General features: G+C 45.8%; 1 protein-coding gene across 4 annotated transcripts; it reads left to right on the top strand.

The window, feature by feature from the left end:
• Positions 1-1,529: 1,529 nt before the first annotated feature.
• Positions 1,530-10,430, top strand: PIMREG (PICALM interacting mitotic regulator). Of its 4 annotated transcripts, XM_082201164.1 has the most exons (6): positions 1,530-1,792; positions 4,015-4,325; positions 4,798-5,114; positions 6,667-6,762; positions 8,275-8,330; positions 9,961-9,997. In XM_082201164.1, exons 1-5 carry the CDS (start codon positions 1,615-1,617, stop codon positions 8,303-8,305), a joined length of 933 nt encoding a protein of 310 aa, XP_082057290.1. In that variant the 5' UTR covers positions 1,530-1,614; the 3' UTR covers positions 8,306-8,330; positions 9,961-9,997. The 4 variants fall into 4 exon arrangements, with proteins under 4 accessions (XP_082057290.1, XP_082057288.1, XP_082057289.1 ...); XM_082201162.1 differs by lacking the exon at positions 8,275-8,330 and having other exon boundaries at positions 9,961-10,430; XM_082201163.1 differs by lacking the exon at positions 9,961-9,997 and having other exon boundaries at positions 1,531-1,792; positions 8,275-9,949.
• The last annotated feature ends 8,976 nt before the right edge of the window (positions 10,431-19,406 follow it).

Genomic DNA, 19,406 nt, shown 5'->3' with positions numbered 1-19,406 from the left:
GAGAAGCGTTTCCTGACACATAAACGCACAAGACCTCTTTACATTTCTGAAATGCCTTACAGTTCACTGTTTTCAAGTGAGTGGGTCGATGGGGAATCTGAGTCTGCTTTACAGCTGCAATTCCAAACATATTCAGAAATGAATAAGCTTATTTGGGGGGGGGGCACCTGACAAAGGTGTATAAAATAATACATGGTGTGTAAAATTCTGGGCCATCCAAGGAAGCTGAAGATTCAGATCTGACACAGGTAGTTACCCTTTTCACCAGGTACATGTGCAGAATTTTCTCCCATGAGATGCAGTGATGGTCACAACACTGGATGACTTTAGAACAGGGGTAGTCTGGATGCGGCCCAATCGCCTTCTCAATCTGGCCTGCGGACGGTCCGGGAATCAGCTTGTTTTTACATGAGTAGAATGTACATTTTATTTAAAATGCATCTCTGGGTTATTTGTGGGGCCTGCCTGGTGTTTTTAAAAGAGTAGAATGTGTGCTTTTATTTGAAATGCATCTCTGGGTGGGGCATAGGAATTTGTTCATATTTTTTTCAAAATATAGTCCGGCCCCCCACAAAGTCTGGGGGACAGTGGGCCTGCTTTGGAACAAAAGAAGGGCCTGTTGGATCAGTCCAAGTTCTTACAGCAGCCAAATAGATGCCTGTAGGAAACCATCAAGCAGAATCTGAACACAAGAGCGCTCTCCCCTCCTGTGGGTTCCAGCAACTGGGATTCAGAAGCATCATTGTGCCAGACTGGAGGCAGAGCGTGGCCAGTGCAGCTAACAGCCTTATATCCTCCACAATTTTGTCTAATCCTTTTAAAAAGGCCATATAGGTTGATGGCCACCATCTCTGCCTCCAGTGGGAGGGAGTTCCACTGTTCATGTGCTGCGTGAAGCTTCCTATGTTCCTTAATTTCTTTGAGGGAAAAAGAGATACAATCTCGGAATATTTTAAAATGAGGGATGCTGGTGGGGCCCATGTCTGGCTGGAAGTCACACCCTCAGATTCTAGAAACCCTGGGGTTGAGACTGGTCACTGCTGAGAGGGAAAAGCACTTTGTGCATGCTCAGAGACTGTTACTGCTAAACATGCGCAGCAGAAGGTTTGAGAGGAGCTAAGCCCTGCAGGTTTTTACCTCCTATTTTGTGCAGCGTTACCTGAGGCTGCATGCTTACTTATACATGTATATAGCCCCAATTTGCAAGCTCCCAAATTCCCAGGAAGCCACTGGCCTCCCGCTTGGAAAGCCTGCGGGGACAGGAGCACTTCACACGTGCTCAGAGGCGGTGCTGCGTTTAGTTGCGACTCTTATCTCAGGGACTCTCCAGAAAAATGGATTTCGAGGTTAGAATCCCTCTGTGGAGTAGCAAAGAAGCTGCTCTGAGCACGTACAAACTTGCAAGTCAGCGAATTTCTGATCAGGGTGTATTTCAAACCAGAGCACATTTACGTGATATGGCCACGAAACTTGATGGTCTCCGAACATGTGCAGAGCGCCACGCTTTTGCCGCTTAAAAATCAGCCTTAGCAGCGGTGAAATCAACAGACCTCACTGGTCTGGTAATGCGTTTCACATCAGAGACGCGGCCAGGAAACTGGAGCGCCTCTGAGCATGCACAGAAAGCCTCCCTTTGGGCTCCGGGCTCAAAACTCTGTCCCCGCCCCTTCTGCTAAGGAGGCTGCCGAGTCCAGCCAATCCGAAGAGGGCGAGGAGGGGGCGGCGCCCGATTTGAAATCTTTTCAAGGACCCGCAAAAAGAGGACCAGATCTCCCAGCTGCAAGCGGCAGAGGTGAGTTTAAAGGGGGGGGGGCTCTCTGGGGTCCGGCTGCAATTATTATTAGCCAGATGCATGCATGCAAATATCGGGGCATCATAGAGGCTCCCCCTTTGCACCCCAAAGCAGGATGCGACTCGCCTTTCTTTGCAACGCGGAATAAACCGAGCCTTACATTCCTGCAGGGCGTGGGCGAGCAAAAGCATACAAACGAATAAAATACAAAACGATCGGGAACAAGCTCGAGTACACAAAACAAAACGTAGACTGGGCGTTTCCCCGCATACGCTTGAAAGCGTTGCCAGGAAAGCAAAATATTTGGACGTCGTTTTGCACGGCCAGAGTAAAAATGGATAGCGCATTGATCCATTAGCCATTTATCCTCGCGTGCTGTTTCCGTCTGAGTATCTCTTGTTTTCGAAACAAAATTAAGAAATTCCTTCCAGTAGCGCCTTAGAGACCAACTAAGTTTTCAAGCCAGCGACCAGTGATGCTTGGGAATGCTATTCAGCTACATAGAGCTTTGAACACAAGAAGATCCTGCTGCATCAGGCCAATGGCCCATTTAGCCCAGCATCTTGTTCTCAGAGTGGCCAACTGGATGCCTCTGCTGGGAAAACCCACCAGCAGGATTTGAACGCAAGAGCCCTCTCCCCTCCTGTGACTTAATAGGAACTGGGATTCAGAAGTACTGCTTCCTCTGACTGTGAAGACAGAGCACAGCCACCCTGGCTAGTAGCCATCCATAGCCCTCTCCTCTATGAATTTGTCCAATTCTTTTTTAAAGCCATCTAGGTCAGTGGCCCTCACTGCCTCCTGTGGGAGGGAGTTCCACAGTTTACCTATCTGCCCAACATCTGTCTCTTCATTGAAGAGACATGAGTTCTACTGTTATGAGAGAGGGAGAAAAAAACTTCTCCATCCACTCTTTCCACGCCGTGCTTTATTTTAAAAGCATTTATCACGTTGCCTCTTCACTCGGCTTTTCTCTAAACTAAAAATCCCAAACAATGCAACTTTTCCTCATAAGGGAATTGCTCCATCAACCCCTTGATCAATCTGGTTGCCCTTTTCTGCACCTTTCCTATCTCTACAATAGATATAAAGCTGGATCAATTCTCCTGCATTCTGATTCCCATTCCCCTGCCCTAGTAAACACAACATTACTGTATTTTTCGCTCTATAAAACGCACCGGACCGTAAGACGCACCTAGTTTTTGGAAGAGGAAAACAAGAAAAGAAATATTCTGAATCCCAGAAGCCAGGACAGCCAGCGGGATTGCTGCACAGCGATCCCGCTGGCTGTCCTGGCTGGCTTATGAGATAGTGGCGCGCAGCCTCTCTCAGCCGGGGAGGCTGCACGCAGCTAAGCAAAAAGCCAGGACAGCCAGCAGGATTGCTGCGATCCCGCTGGCTGTCCTGGCTTCTTGCTTAGCCGCGCGCAGTCCCGCTGCTCCCTGAGCTGCTCTTTGGGGCTGGTGGGGGATAGCTACGCGCCGCCTCTTCTGGGCAAGGGGAGGCTGCACGTAGCTAATCCAGAAGCCAGGACAGCCCCAAAGAGCAGCTCAGGGAGCAGCAGGCAGACTCTGCTCTGCCGCCACCCAGGGTTTCCCCCGCCAGCCCCAAAGAGCAGCTCAGGAGAGTGCCGCACTCCGGCAATTTAGCTCCAGGGACCACACATTAGCTCCATAAGATGTACAGTGGTGCCTCGCAAGACGAAAAGAATCCGTTCTGTGATTCTCTTCGTCTAGCGGTTTTTTTGTCTTGCGAAGCAAGCCCATTGACGGATTAGAGGATTAGCGCTATTAGCGGCTTTTAGCGGCTTATCAGCTTATCGGATCAGCTGATAAGGGGCTTAGAAAAGGGGGGGGGAGAGGGGGAAAACCCCGCAGGAACTCGCAAGACATTTTCGTCTTGCGAAGCAAGCCCATAGGAGATTCGTTTTGCGAAGCACCTCCAAAACAGAAAACTCTTTCGTCTAGCGAGTTTTCCGTCTTGCGAGGCATTCGTCTTGCGGGGCACCACTGTACAGTTTTTAAGAGGAAAAAAGTGCGTCTTATGAAGCAAAAAATATGGTAAATCTCTGATTGGAATTTGACTGACCCCTCTTGAGTAATCCAGGTGGTTAGCAACTGACACTAAATGCCTGCCTTTGTTCTCCCCTCCCCTCCCTGTAACCCTTTTGTGATCTTATGGACTAGAAACCTGAGTGGGCTTATTTACAATACTTTGCTTAGAGGAGCCCAGCACCAGGAAAGGGAAGATGACATCTGTGCTCCAGAGTGTGGTGGGGTCTGCCGTTGGCTGGCGAAATCACGAGATCCTGCCTGATCTAGAGGAGAGTCCGCTTCCGGACAGGTTCAGGAAGAAGTCTTCTTGCAACATGACGTCCATGCAGATGTCTCTGCGGAAGCGGATGCCTTTAAAAGAAGTGGAGGTGAACTTTGACGAGAATCCGACATGGGAGAGCCTGGAGGCCAAGGAGAAAAGACAGAACTTGCGGGCGCTTACAAGGACAGCTAAGAACGCCTTTGGGACAGTGTCGCAGGTATGGGTGGCTGCAATGGGCAGCTATTCAAAGAAGTTCAGATCTAGCTACTGGAATGCTAATTTGGCTTCCCAGAAGCCGTTTACAAAAAAAAAGATAAAACAATGAAATTATCACTAAAGCAATACTGGTGATGATAATGTAAGACTTTTGAAATGTTAAAATAGCAATAGAGTAAAAATGGATCAAAACTCGCACCGACCTTTTTAAGGCTTGTCTAGACAAAAATGATTTTAGCAGGTGCTGAAAAAATCATAGGGATGTCAACAGGCAGTGATTTCCCAATTTCCATGTTAGAATATAAAGTTCATGTGGCTTCTGTAAATGGGCCACTTCCGCAGATTGAAGCAGTCAAGCGGGCAAGGCGATCTTGTTGCAGTTCAATATCTGGAAAGTAGCATGTTTTCTACCCCGTGCATCCCAGAGCCTAAATCCCGGACACTGCCTTAAATACTTTTTTTTTCCATTTCAGAAAATCCAGAAAAGCTGTCAAGGCCCCACACGGTCGCTAGTCTCCTCCTGGAACAAATCTTCTGTGGGTGGCAGCAGCAGGGGCTCTGCCAAAACCCAAAGCAGGCCGCCCCGGACCCCTCGCCGCAAGAGCGACAGGCTTGCCACTGTCTCAACCCCGACATCTGACACCAGGATTGTGTCCCCATCTGGCAAGAGATCCCCCTTTCAACCTGGCTCTTGCCGACTTAACAAAGAGCTCCTCCCTCTCCGGAGATCCATGAGGGCTGCAGCCTTGAGAAGCCCATACGGTTCTCCTGCGTCTGTCCGACAAAGGAGGCAAGTGGAAGAGAAGTCTGCTGCTTGCTGAGCTAGTTTGCCAGCAAGAGCTTAGGAGGAAGGAATGGAGGGTTGGAGCCTTTATTATTTTCAGGCTCAAAAGGTGTTTCCAGTGAGGCTGATATTTTGATCGATCAGCTCTGTGGCTGGGCATCTCTCCTGCATGCCAAAGTTCCTGGTTACAGATCCTGGCCCCTCCATGTAAATTGCAGGCTGGGGGGAACTGCTTCTTTGCTTGGAAATATAAGGCCACTCCATATGTGAGATCTATGTCAGCCTTTCCAGCAAAGAGGCGTATACCTTTTTCTGCCCAAGGGCCACTTTTCTATCTGGAGAAACCTGGGGGCCACATAGCAATTGTGGGCAGGGCCAGAAGTAATTCCTGAAATTGCGATGTTTCCTGAGGTCAAGGAGCAGGGTTTTCATCTGTGTCTGGATAAAGGTGGACGCCATTTTGATTCAAGATGGTGGACTGATCCTTTCAAAACTGCAGTGACTTTATGGTGTCTTTGAACTCCTGAGCAATGAGGCTGCTTGTATTGAATAAGAATAATAGATTAAGAACATAAGAGCCTTCTAGATCAGGCCAATGGCCCATCTAGTCCAGGGAGGAAGTTCCATAGTATGAATTAACTATATGCATCAACTGGTTTAATGTTGAGTTTTAAATTGTTGTAACCCACTCTGACACCTGCTGATGAAAGGCGGGGGATAAATTTAATTAACAACAACAACAACAACAACAGACAGACAGAGCAAAAGACCTTACTCTTACTCTTAAGATCTACTCTTAACTTTGCAGAGTAGACTACATTCCTGCCACAGAGAACTCTGAGACTTCTGTACATACACAGCCCCCCCCCTCTCTTCTGGTTCACCCATTCAAAGGAATGTCTGTTATGTTCTGCAGAGGCTACTCCTGCTGATGGTCCTTGCCTGAATTCCCCCATAGCGCTAATCCTAGGGGCTCAACCTGGCTTAAGAGAGGTCAGTTTGAAGTGCTCTATAGATAAATCTATACATTTTGGAAAGTTGCTTTCCTGCCCGCTGTGCCTTTGCACACCTCTGATGATATCATCAATGCTTCTTGAGATCAAAGAGCAGGGCTTTCATCTGTATTTGGATACAATCGGGTGCCCATCTTAATTCAAGATGGCAGACTGGAACCTTTCAAAACTACACTGACTTTATGGTTTCTTGGAATTCCCAAGCGATGAGGCTGCTAGAATTAAATAAATACAGTGGTACCTCGGGTTAAGTACTTAATTAGTTCTGGCGGTCTTTTCTTAACCTGAAACTGTTCTTAACCTTAAGCACCACTTTAGCTAACGGGGCCTCCTGCTGCCGCCGCGCCGCTGGAGCACGATTTCTGTTCTCATCCTGAAGCAAAGTTCTATAACCCAAGGTACTTTTTTTGGGTTAGCGGAGTCTGTAACCTGAAGCGCATGTAACCCGAGGTACCACTGTAATAATGGACCGGGCTAGGAAGAAGTCCCCAGTCTCTTGCTCAAGACCTGATTCATGACCCTCCTTCGTTCTCTCTCCATTGCAGACAATTTGATTGCAACCTGGAGCTGGTCTCCACCGGCATTCGCCAGTTGAAGCGTCTCTCTCGGGCCTTCAACGACATTATTGTACAAGAAGAGAGGTGAGCCCATTGTGTCGGGTGGGGCTTCTTCCTCCCACTGGCCAGGCTGCTTGCCTGCTATTTAGGGTGGGGCTGTAGTTGCCTTGACTCTGCCCTGTGGCGGGGAGTGCATTACTTGAAGGGGGCCTGTGTTCAAATCCTCCTGGTCAAATGTTCTTTTGTAGATGGAGGCTATTTATTCCTTCAGTGAGAAATTACCCCTAAGTTGTTTTTTTTATAAAAAAAGGTCTCTAAGTGGTTTACATAATAGTATGCAACAGTCATAAAAAAAAACCCCACATGATTGAAAACAGGCTTTAAAGACAGCAGACAATAACATTATCAATATGTTTTTATGGGCACCCAAAGCAGTAGGTTGTATTCTATTTGGAATAAACCCGCTTAAATGAATAGACCTAAGCTAATCCTGCACTGCTGAGGATTGGACTAGAAGCGCCTCCGTATCCCTTCCAACTTTACAATTCTATGATGATGGGCATGTCAGTTAATTTCAATGATTCTACTCTGAGTAGGACTCATACAGCCAACTGCAACAAAGGTGCCTACCTAATGATAACTGGCAAGGAGTTGCCACCCCTATCTGCGCCAAACATTTAAAGCAGTATTGCCATGGCTTCCCCCAAAGAATCCTGGGAACTATAGTTTGCTGAGGGTGCTGGGTAGCCTCTAATTCCCTCCCAGTGTGCTACAATTCCCAGAGTTCCTTGGGAAGAGAGATTTACCACTTTGGGAATTGGAGTTCTGGGAGAGGAATAGAGGCTTCTCAACAAACAACAGTTCCCAGGCTTCTTTGGGGTAAACTGCGGCTGTTCCCTGGGAAGAGGTATTTACTGTTAAACCACTCCGGGAATTGTAGCTCTGGGAGAGGAACAGGGGTTTCCCGACAGCACCCTCAGCAACAGGGTTGGGGGTTCTTTCAGCCCCTTCAAAATGAATCGTAAGGCACCTAAGGATGGAAGTTAGCGTCAGAAAGAGCTGGTGAAAAATGGCTCTGCTGCTTTTACAAGCACACTCCACTCTATAATTATTTAGCATTTATATTTTTCCATGTATGAACATATGGAGGGCACCCACCCTGCATTAAGGTCCTTGGTTATCAAATGCTGCTCAATCCCCTTTTAAAACTTTTTTCCCCATTTAGAGTTGTTGTTTTTTAAGCTGGATGGCACACCTACCAGGAATGTTGTTGCCATAGATAATTCCTTCCTGCACTTGCAGGGAGCCGGAGGACTGGGTGACCTTTCTGGCCCTGTCCAAGCCCACAACTCTATGATTTTGTTCCTTGCCAATCCAGAGGAACGGAAAGAAGGTTGTGGCAGTGGGGCTGGATGGCAGGTGGTGGAGATCAGGAGCTTGGCCCTTAACTTTCTGTCCTGAGATATTCTAGAGGGCAGCCTGTTGCTGACCAAGGCTCTAGCGGCATCAAAATGGAACCACCTATGAGCCAGTTGAAAATCTCATACCTTTTCAGCTTGTAAACCCTTTGTTCCTAATATTCTCTCCATCTACTAGCGATATGAGAGATTCTCTCATTTCTAACTGAAGAGAGAGAAAAAACAAACGCCCAGGTAAAAATGTGTTCTTTTTGTTTTGCTTGGAATATTCTCTAACACACCCGTTTCCTGCATGAAGAACACCAGCTTTTTAAAGATATGTGTGCATGTCGAATTAAAGCCCTCTTCGGAACCTTTACCCCCTGTTTTTCTATGACAGCTACCCCCCTGAATAATACCAGCCTTCCTTAAAGTGTGCCAAAATGAAATCTTTTATGTGTTTGCAGATTGTTTGGGTGGGTACATGGGTGTCAAGCAGCTTAGCCAGGGAAGGCCAGTGCATTTCTTCTGGGTTACATCTACAGAAGTATAATATCCAGTTCATGGGAAGTCATGGTACCACTCTATTCTGCCTTAGTCAGACCCCCACCTGGAGCTGTGGGTCCAGCTCTGAGCACCCCAGTATAAGAAGGATATTGGAAAGTGCAGAGGAGGGCAACCAAGACGATTAAGGGCTTGGAAATCATGCCTTATGAGGAACGGTTGAGGGAGTTGGGGATGTTTAGCCTGGAGAAGAGGAGACCAAGAGGTCATATGATAGCTACCTTCAAATATTTGAAGGGCTGTCCCATGGAAGATGGAGTGGGCTTATTTTCTGCTTCTCCTGAGGGTAGGGCTCATGTTACAAGAAAGGATATTCCAGCTGAACGTCAGGAAGAACTTTCTGACAGCAAAAGCTGTTTGACAGGTGGTGGGCTCTCCTTCCTAGGAGGTTTTTAAGCAGAGGTTGGATGGGCATCTGTCATGGGCGATTTACTGTAGTTGAGATTCCTGCATTGCAGAGGGTTGGTCTGGATGATGCTTGGGGTCCCTTCTGACTTCTATGATATGACAAGGAAGGAGATTCTGACTAAACATTAGGAAGAACTTTCTGATGGTGTGAGCTGTTCGACAGTGGAACAGACTCCCTGGGAAGGTGATGGACTCTCCTCCCTTGGAGGTTTCTAAACAGATTTAAAGTGCCTGACTGGCACTTTCTTGATCTCCTGGGGCAGAAGATATAGAAGCATGATTAGTCGCACCAACAGGGTAAAGAACAGCTTCTATCCGTGGGCTGTTAGGCTGCTGAATGAAAAGACAACAACAGGGCAACTGACTTTTGGGTTTGGTGGGTGTGCATCAGTAAACAAGGGGGATTAAGACTAAGAGAGCTGAGTGGAGGGCACTCGTGTAATCTCACTGTATACAAGTTGTACAAGTGACAATAAAGTATTTCAATATCTGCCATGGATGAGACTTCTGCATAGCAGGGGTGGAACTACATTGCCCTTGGAGTCCCTTCCAACTCTACGATTCTGTGAAATGTGGCGCTGCATCACCAACCGTGGCCTGCCCTCAGTCAGCCCGCACTGGCTTGCCTTCTAACTTACAACCAACCAACCCAGGGGGTTGACAGCCCTGAGTGTCAGCTTCCACCCACACCAAACATTTAATGTGCTACAATGCTCCTTTAATGTTTGACATTTTACTGTGATGCTTTAATTTGCTGGCAGCTGCCCAGGGTGGCTGTGGCAGCCCAGTCAGATGGGCGGCATCTATTCTTTGGGATGTGTCTGCCCTGTCTTCACTGATCTAACTTGGAAGTCCTTTCTGTCTCCCAACTCGACGTGAGATGTTCTTAACCCACTTTTCTCCTTCTCTGCAGAGATCAAGCCATTGTCAACTACTACCAGGTGATGGCACAGAACTTGCGGGCTGCCCAGGTGCGGTCCCGAAACCTCTCCCAGTCTTCGCTCAGGAGGCAGGTGGCCAAACTGCGCTGGGAGCTCAGCAGCTGGGCTGAGAATAACTTTAAATAGTATTAATCTTCGAGAATATGAAGGTTTTTTTTTTTTTTTGTGTGTGTGTGTGTGTGTGTGTGTTTATCTTACCTTTTTAAAATAGTGTTTTTTGTATTCTACTCTGAATAAGCTTGTGTTTAAAAAAATGCACACTAATTTTTGTAACGTCTCAGTGAAACTACATGGATTTTTCTTCCTATATATGTGAATGCCTGTGCTAAAACTGATCCTATTTATGGCATTAAGTGAAGCTTAACCAACCTGAATTTTATCACTCTTTTATTTGAAGGCTGAGGTGTAAGTGTATCAATAATAAAAGGAAATAAAGCTACAATGCTGGCCTGCTTAATCGCTGGAAAGCGGGGATGAAGGACGTTGTGGTTCCTTCCAGATGTTGCTGAACTACAACTCCCAGCAGCCACCACTGCCAGTGATGAGGAATGATGGGAGTTGGAGTCCGGTAACATCAGGAGGGCATCAGGTTGGCAAAGGCTCTTCTAAGCCCTGGTTTAGCTTTTTATATTAGGAAGACTTTACCATCTCATTTTTACTTGTTCCCTGTTTGGGGCTATGTGTGTCATTCAGCACTCTATTAAAAGCACCAGCCAAAGTTAGCTGGGGGTTTCTGTGGGTATGACACCCTGCCCCCTGCAAGCCAATTTGAAGGAGGCCCAAAGAAGAAGCATAAAATGTGACGCTGAATGCAGCTTCCTGGTAATTTTGGGCTTTGATTTAAAAGAGAAACACCAAGCTTCTAGTCCTTATGCATGAAAGGAGTTGGCTGAATAGGTTTTGACAACACACAACAAAATATTGAGCCTTTGAAAACTTATTCAGCATCCCTCTAGTTTGAGGGAGGGGGGCTTCAGTCTACCCACCTGCTGTCATTCCTAGTCAAAAGATAATAAATCACAAAAAGCCAGACTATTTACATAAGTTATGTGTGGAGCAGTGAGTTGGGTCCCTTTTTAATTTTTTTGCTTAGCAGAGATGTCACATAATGCCAGACCTATCAACTTCTTTTCTTTTTTTAAAAAATAATTTTTATTAGCAGGCCAATCACATCACATTATCACATTGATTCCAAATTATACAGCCAAATTTTAAATTTTGTTGGGGGTACCCATACATCAAGCTCAGCTCGAGTCCAAAACAGCATCACTTATCTTACTGCATTAATTAAACAGTTCTCTCCAGTTTGATCCGGAAAGTCCTTTGTTACTTCTTTTCTCTTCTTGTTGTTATCATAAATTCCTTTCTTTGTAATCTCTGATGATTTTCACAAGCAGGATAACAGCTGGCATTCTATGTGGATTTTGTGCTTTTCCAAACATCATATCAATCCGGGACAGCCTCTATACAACGCTTCCATAAACAAAATTAATCTCCGATCTGTCCTTTATTTTCCTCAGGCTTACCAAATAACAAATGAGTCTGGGGGTTCTGTCAGATCAAACTTACATTCCAACATTCCTTCTCTTTCAAACAATCCTGATTCTCCTCCCCCAGTCCTTCTTCCTCGGCAGACCTGTCATGGCGAGACGCCATTTTTTAACTGTGTCATAAAAAATTTCTTCCTTTCTCACCGTTCTGCAGTCTTTTTTCCTTATACTCCGTCCCACATAGTTCTTAGAATCCTGCCTGTGATTCATAGAAACGCGACGATCTTGATTCTATCTGGGGTGAATTAATATCACATCATGCAAAGAAAAAAAGAGTTTTTTCCTCCACCTCCCCCCTTTGTTCCAAACATACAGTCTCCTTATGGTGATTCATCAGAAGATTTACTTATCCATCCGTCACTCCTGGTCGCAGAGATCCATTAATCAGCAGTCTTATCTCGAGCTTTACTTGATGTATGTGCTTTCAGCTTCGTTTCCAATTGTATGTTTCCAATTATAATTCCAGCTGAAGCAACCAGCACGCGCTAATTGGAATCGGCGTCAGGAAGGTCTGACTTCACCGAGGGCCTTTTGCCAAGTGTTCGGCACCCCCATCACTCGTTTCGGGGGTGCATTGTGAACACCGCTGGCAGGGCAGTTCTCCTCCACATCCTGGAGGAGTTCAGGAAGGCTACATACTTCCCATAGCAGCCCCTTAATACCTCGTATGGGTCAGAGAGATGTTATTGTCGGCCATCTTCCAACGCGCCACCTGGTGGCCCCGGACCTATCAACTTCTACGTATTTCTGCTATCTGCTCCAACTTGCTCCTCTCCTAATTTGGGGGATGCTGGGAATTAATCTAACTTTTGGTGACTCCTCTGCAACTTTCCCAGTCATTCCTGGTTGCTGGCTCAGGGTACAAAATGATGCAACCAGAACTGTCCACAGTCCTCTCAATGGGCAAATTGCAAAGAAGACAGTCAGTTCCAGAACCAATGCTTAACTTCCTTATTGTGTGTGTTATTGATTTTTGTAGATAATGAGTGTAGATTATTTGAGGAAGTCACAATCACACAGGCTTTCACAGGGACATTTCCAGCCCTGGTCTTCCTCCCAATGCAAATTAACACCCTCAAGGGAGCAAAGTTTTGCCAGGCCTCACCAAGAGCCCATTTTGGTTCAATCTTCAATCTTGAAAACCTCCATCCTTCTAGTGACTGCTTTAATTTATTTTAAAAATTGTTTCTATACCACCTTTTTATCCATGGGGTGGCAGACAGAATTTGACCCCCCCTTTTAAAAATACTGTTTATTTTCATGCTACAGAGGATAAATTTTGAGAAAACAATTGTTACAACAGTAAACAACAAGTAACTTGTCCTGATATAATTTTACAGACTTTTATCACGCCATGTTGGCCCCTCTTCATTTAATCCCCCCCCTTACCCCCTGTGAGGTAGGTTAGGCTGAGAGGTTAGTGGCTGACCCAAAGTCACTCAGTGAGAGCTTCATGGCTGAGTGAGGGATTTGAACCCTGGTCTCTCGCCTTTTAAGCGAGATGGGCGCGCAACCCCAGAGTCGGTCACGACTGGCCCGTACGGGCAGGGGTACCTTTACGTTTACATCTAAACAAATGTAGTATAAACACCTACAACTGGGAAACACTGGCCTGCGAGTGCCCCAGTTGGAGAACAGCCCTTCCCAAAGATGTCATGGGCTTTGAAGACACTAGAACTTGGGACTAAAGGGAGAAATGTGCTAAGAGGAAGGCACATTTGGCAAACCCTCACCGTGATCGACTCCTGCCCAGAAACCTATGTCCCCACTGTGGAAGGATGTGTGGATCCAGAATTGGCCTCCACAGTCATGGACTCACTGTTAAAACCGTGTTTATGGAAGACAATCTTACTCGGCTACGAGTGATCGCCAAAGAAGAAAGAAGAAGAGTTCTTAGTGGTATGAAAATAGAACCTTATGCCCAGAAGCCGCGCCTGAAAATCCCCTTCAGATGAACTTTGTTCAAAGGGGATTTTAAGATGCAACTTCCAGGCATAAAGCTATTGTTTAATTACACAATGAGCAAAGGGCATTCCTAAGGAGACCAGCCCTTTGTTGAAGTCCTTCAGCACACAAACAGATCCAGCTTCTATCTACCTCATAATGGCCCATTCAGCCAGCTGTAACAGCCAGTGCTGTTGTGGTCAATGAGTCAAGAAGCAGAACAAACCATTCTGTAAATGGGTGGGGAATATCTGCCACCCTCCCAGGTGTTGCTAGACTCCAACTCCCATCATCCCTGACCATTGATGATGCTATAACATGTATCTAGTGCAAAACATGGTGCTCTGCTCAACAGACCCAGAATCTGAATACCAGGGATCTTTCCGAAAGGGGATTAAGCAAATTTGTCGTGGATATGTCTGTCAAGGTAGCGCTGAGATCTCAATGGAAAATCCTTATCCAGAGGCATCTACCACTGGGTGCCAGAAACAATAGAACAGGGGTGGAGAATGTAGCACCCTCCAGAAGTTGCTGGAAGGGTTATAGGGAGTGTGCAAATCCCATGTTACAACAGCTCCACTGGCTATTGCTCTGTTTGTGGGCACAATTCAAATATTGGTCATGAAAGCCTTATACAGCTTCGGCCCTGGCTATCTGAAGGACCCTATTCTTTCCTATGAACCTGCCGAGGCTCTGAGATCCTTGAGGGAGGCCTCTCTCTCTCTCTCTCTCCTTTTAGAGTTTAATTACTTTTTATCTATTATCTTTTAAACATTTTTTGTTGTTGTTTAGTCGTTTAGTCGTGTCTGACTCTTCGTGACCCCATGGACCAGAGCATGTTTTTAGTCTTCTGTATTTTATCAGTGTTGTTTTAATTTTTGTAAGTGCTTTGATTCCCACACTGAGAAAAAGGCGGTATTTAATACTACTACTACTACTAATATACCCATCAACCCTAACCATTGGTCCTACTGGCATCCATCATCATCTCCACCAGAAGGCCACAGATGTCCCCCACGTCACCTGCCTAAGTTTGTCACAAGAGAATAACATTACGGGTAGCCTTGGTATTGTGCTGCTTGCCTTGGTTTAATGCAGAGGTTTTCAACCTTTTTGTGCCCCTTGACCAACTACAGTGGTGCCCCGCAAGACGAATGCCTCGCAAGACGGAAAACTCACTAGACGAAAGAGTTTTCCGTTTTGGAGGTGCTTCGCAAAACGAATCTCCTATGGGCTTGCTTCGCAAGACGAAAATGTCTTGCGAATTCCTGCGGGTTTTTTCCCCTCCCCCCTTTTTCTAAGCCCTTAAGCCGCTTATCAGCTGATCCGATAAGCCGCTAATAGCGCTAATAGCGCCAATCTGCTAATCCATCAATGGGCTTGCTTCGCAAGACGAAAAGACCGCTAGACGAAGAGAATCACAGAACGGATTCTTTTCGACTTGTGAGGCACCACTGTACATTCTTTCTACGATAGGAGCCCAGTTATGTCACCCCTTTCCTGCAGAGCTGGCAGCCTCTCACCCTTTTCCAAACACCCTCCGTTAGTGTTCCCTCAGCCTCCTCTCCTCTTCCCACTCCTTGGGAGTCCTGCTGCCGCCCCTGGTCTCTGAGCTGTCCCCTTCACTCTAAAGAGAGATGCCTCCTCATACTGCCTCACAGGGGCCTGGGAAGAAGATGCCCCCAGCCTTAGTGGCCCAGCAGAGACTGGCCAAAGGTGAAGATGAGACCAGCACTTTACCTTGGGAGGCAGTAGCAGGTGCTGCTGGGTCTGCATGCACTGGGCACTCAGCTCCCAGGCAGGCCTTGCACACAACAAGGACAAGAAAGGCCAGCACAGTGCCTGCCTGTCCAGCCTCCCACTTATCTGTCAATTCCCAACGGCAAGGACTGGCAGACTGGCTGGCTGGGCTCTCTCGCCCGCTTGCTTGCTTACTCACTCCAAAGCTGCCTCAGCTCCTGGCAACCAGCCCCGCCTGGCCAGCCCCAGAGGCACCATTTGCCTGCGGAACTTGTAGCCAGGGCTGCTGCAACGGACAGCTGTGCAAGCCTTTGGGAGGCAGAGACGTGAGAGGGCATCAGAGGAGGGAGAGAAGGAAAGAGGGACAGAGGTCAGAGTTGCCCTCAGCACCCCTGACTGCCATTCAAGGCACCCCAGGGTGTCATGTGTGGTAAACAAAATCTGCCCTTTTTCCCTTATGGGGTATCCAAGAGCCCGTATAGAGTCCTTAAGTGGGTTCCCTATTGGTAGGAGAAAATAACAGAGGCCAACCAGAGAATATTGAGAAGCAAAGTAGCTAGAAAGCCTGATCTTTATTAAAACTGTTGCAACAGGGTGTTCTCCTCACACGCAGGAGAGAGGAGGAGGACCCAGAACAAAGGTTTGCCTGCCCTTATATAGACTTTGAAATTGCCCACCCTCAAACTCCAGACCACCCCCAGAAACATCATACCTACATCACAGGGGCTGATCTAAAACAGAATCCTGAGTGTGTTGTTTATCTCCTGACTGCCATTTACCTGACTGCATTATCTGGTTTTGGCCACTCTTTTGTTATTATAACTACGGTACTTAATTCCTGAATCCAGGAATCCTCCTTTCAGAGAAACATTTGGTCAGTTTGGGAGAGTCAAAATGGTTTCAGCACTGTCTTCCTGTACTGTTTCAGACATGTGGTGTATATCGTAATGTACGTGTTTGTCTTGTACATTTAATTTATATATTTGAGACCTGAAATTCTTATAACACATGACACACTGCTTGAAAACCACTGGTTTAAAGAAACATTAACCTGTTCATTTTGTTTCCTCCTGATTTGATATCCCCTCATTGTGTGTTTTGTCTTAGTCACACCAAACAAGGCAAGAGGTGAAAAACAAGAGTTCGTTTATAGCGTTTGACAAAGATGCTTCCTTATGGCTTGCTTACCAGTCCCAAAGAAAGAAATCATGTTGGCACTCAAGACATCTGGCGAGCAAAACAACGTAATAAATTCTCAGTCCTTCCTGCTGGCTAAGGCTGCAGATTTTAAGATCATAAGCAAAACTTACAGTAGTAGATAGGTAGCCGTGTTGGTCTGTCATAGTCAAAATAAAAAAATTTCCTTCCAGTAGCACCTTAAAGACCAACTAAGTTAGTTCTTGGTATGAGCTTTCGTGTGCATGCACACTTCTTCAGATACATCTGAAGAAGTGTGCATGCACACGAAAGCTCATACCAAGAACTAACTTAGTTGGTCTTTAAGGTGCTACTGGAAGGATTTTTTTTTTATTAAAACTTACAGTATTATGGATCAGACCCATGTCATCCTGCTCCCACAGTAGCCACCCAGATATCCACATGGGAAACCTGTAAGCAGGATTCAAGCACAGGAGCCCTCTCCCCTTCAGCTTCCAGCAATGGGGATACAGAAGCATTGATACATCCAGCTGTGGAGGCACAGCCATTGAGGCTAGTAGCTGTTGATATCCTCCATGCATTTGTCCAATCCTGTTTTAAAGCCATCCAAGTTGATGGTCTTCGATGTTTCCTGCGAGAGGGATTTCCACAGTTTAATTCTGCACTGTGAAGAAGTCTTTCCTTTCATCCGTCCTGCATCTTTCACCATTCTGGATCACAGAAGAACAGCTTCTAAAATGGATCGGGACTAACTGACCAAGCTGTCTCAGAGGGTCTCCATTTATCAAAAACAAACATGTTCATAAGATGATGGATTTTTCGGAGCTAGCCGACCTAACTGGAAGAGTCCGCTACCAGAAGGAGGAGGAATACCAGGAAGAGTGGGAAAAAATTAATGAATATTTAATTAAATATGTTTAGTTAAATTAGTTGGAAATAACTTGCAGATAACTAATAGGCTTAGGATTTTATATAACTTAAGTGATGAATCAATTTGTATAATTTCAAAAGGTAAAGATTGAAAGATGTTAAAGCTAAAGGTAAATTTTATAAGAACTGTGATTTGGAAAACCGTTAAATGGATATGCATGGAAATTCAACCAAGGGGAAGCGAGGAAGTCACTTAACAATGTTAAGGAGTATAATTTCTAATAAGATTATGATTTGTGTTTGTTTGTTTGTTTGTCTTGTTCATTTATAATTTTGTGAAAATTAATTTAAAAAATTAATTTTCAATTAATTAATTGAAAAACACCACCAGCAACTGTAAAAAAAACCAAACCAAGTAAAGAAAAGTGAGGAAACCGTTAAAAACAACAACATATTCATGGGTGCCACTGACATGGTGTGTAAGCCAGCATTGAGCTCTGTGGACAGATCAGAGCTTTTCAGAAGATTCTAGACTCTGGAACCGGGCCATGAAACACATTTGCCCAACAGACCTCTGCAAAAAAAAGGGATTATTGTTTCCACCCCACCCAAAACTCCCAGCTTTGGTTTGTCTCGAAGCAAGGGAAAATCCAGCAAGCAAGAAGCACACAGCCTTCCTGCTTCTTAAGGTCTGTGGGGAATTTAAATTTCCACTGTACAATGTAAGGCAACAGCTGAACAGGAGCAGCTTCTCGGGGTCATGAGTTCAAGCCCCACGTTGGGCAAAAGATTCCTGCATTGCAGGGGGTTGGACTGGATGACCTTCATGGTCCCTTCCAACTCCATGAGTTTATGATTCTAGGAAACTTTTTAGAAGAACCACTTTAGAGGACCAGCCCTACCACTGGACACAAGGAGGCTGTTGCCTCGGGTGGCAGTGATTAGTTCTCACGGTGGCCAACCAAATGCCCCTTATGGGAAACCCCCCATTAGGGAGTACAAGAGCATTCTAACCTCCAGAAACTGGTATTCAGAAGCATAGCCTTCATGGCTAGTAGCCATGGATAGCCTTCTCCATGAATTACCATATTTCTCGCTCTATAAGACGTACCAGACCACAAGACGCACCTAGTTTTTAGAGGAGGAAAACAAGAAAAAAATATTCTGAATCTCAGAAGCCAGAACAGCAAGAGGGATCACTGCGCAGTGAAAGCAGCAATCCCTCTTGCTGTTCTGGCTTCTGGGATAGCTGCGCAGCCTTCATTCGCTCCATAAGACGCACACACATTTCCCCTTACTTTTTAGGAGGGAAAAAGCGAGTCTTATAGAGCAAAAAATACGGTAGTCTAATCCTCTTTTCAAACCATCCAAGTTGGTGGCCATCACTGCCTCCTGTAGGAATGAGTTCCATAGCTTAACAATGTGCTGTGCGAAGAAGAACGTTCTTTTCTCTGTCTTGAACCTTCTGACATTCAGCTTCATTGGGTGTCCGCGACTTCCGGTGTCACAACATAGTGAATGGACGAAAGTTTTTCTCCCCATCTCCCAAATGCCATGCATATTTGTATGGACTTTTGTCTTGTCTCCTCTTACTTCCCTTTTCTCTAAACTAAAAATCCCAAATGCTGTAATCTCAAAAGGGTTGCCCTTTCACGAACCTTTTTACAACTCTACAATAAGTGGCATAAATTTGCTTTAAACGTATGGTGTGGATGTGACCCAAGTCTGACTAGATTCGTTGGGATCCACTTTTGAGAAAACACACATCGCATCAACCTCTGTTGCTGGTCAATATTTTCAAAGTCTTTTCTGAGCACGTCAATGGCCTGATGACTGATTCACAAAGGCAGTTTGGGTCCTCAGGTATAGTGAGAAGCAAGGAGGTCAAACCGCCTTGTTTAAAGGCAATTTTCCTTTGCGGGGTGTGGGGGAACAGGGGAGAGTTTTACTCTGAATATATCAGGACTAGGGACTGAGGAGAAATGCAATCCAGTTTGCATTCAAAAGCCAACCTACCTGATTTGCGGTTTTTGAAACAAAACATGCTGACAGGCAAAATCGTCCTTCGAAATCTGCAGTCATCCAGATTTCGCACATGCAGTTCTTTCCAACCAAGTAAGGTGTACAAAAAAAACACGCATATATTAAGATGTGCC

Source organism: Podarcis vaucheri, assembly GCF_965113315.1.
Source record: "Podarcis vaucheri genome assembly, chromosome: 15".
In the NCBI taxonomy this organism is placed as follows: Eukaryota; Metazoa; Chordata; class Lepidosauria; order Squamata; family Lacertidae; genus Podarcis; species Podarcis vaucheri.
The sequence above is the reverse complement of the archived record's forward strand: the minus strand, read 5'-3'. Positions and strand labels throughout refer to the sequence as shown.

What these genes read in the sequence shown, in the direction of transcription:
- PIMREG (XM_082201162.1), top strand. Translation starts at nt 1,615, where the DNA reads ATGCACAGAAAGCCTCCCTTTGGGCTCCGGGCTCAAAACTCTGTCCCC. An exon ending in CCCAGCTGCAAGCGGCAGAG is followed by an intron (nt 1,793 to 4,014) that starts GTGAGTTTAAAG and finishes TACTTTGCTTAG; the next exon opens with AGGAGCCCAGCACCAGGAAA. An exon ending in ATTATTGTACAAGAAGAGAG is followed by an intron (nt 6,763 to 9,960) that starts GTGAGCCCATTG and finishes CCTTCTCTGCAG; the next exon opens with AGATCAAGCCATTGTCAACT.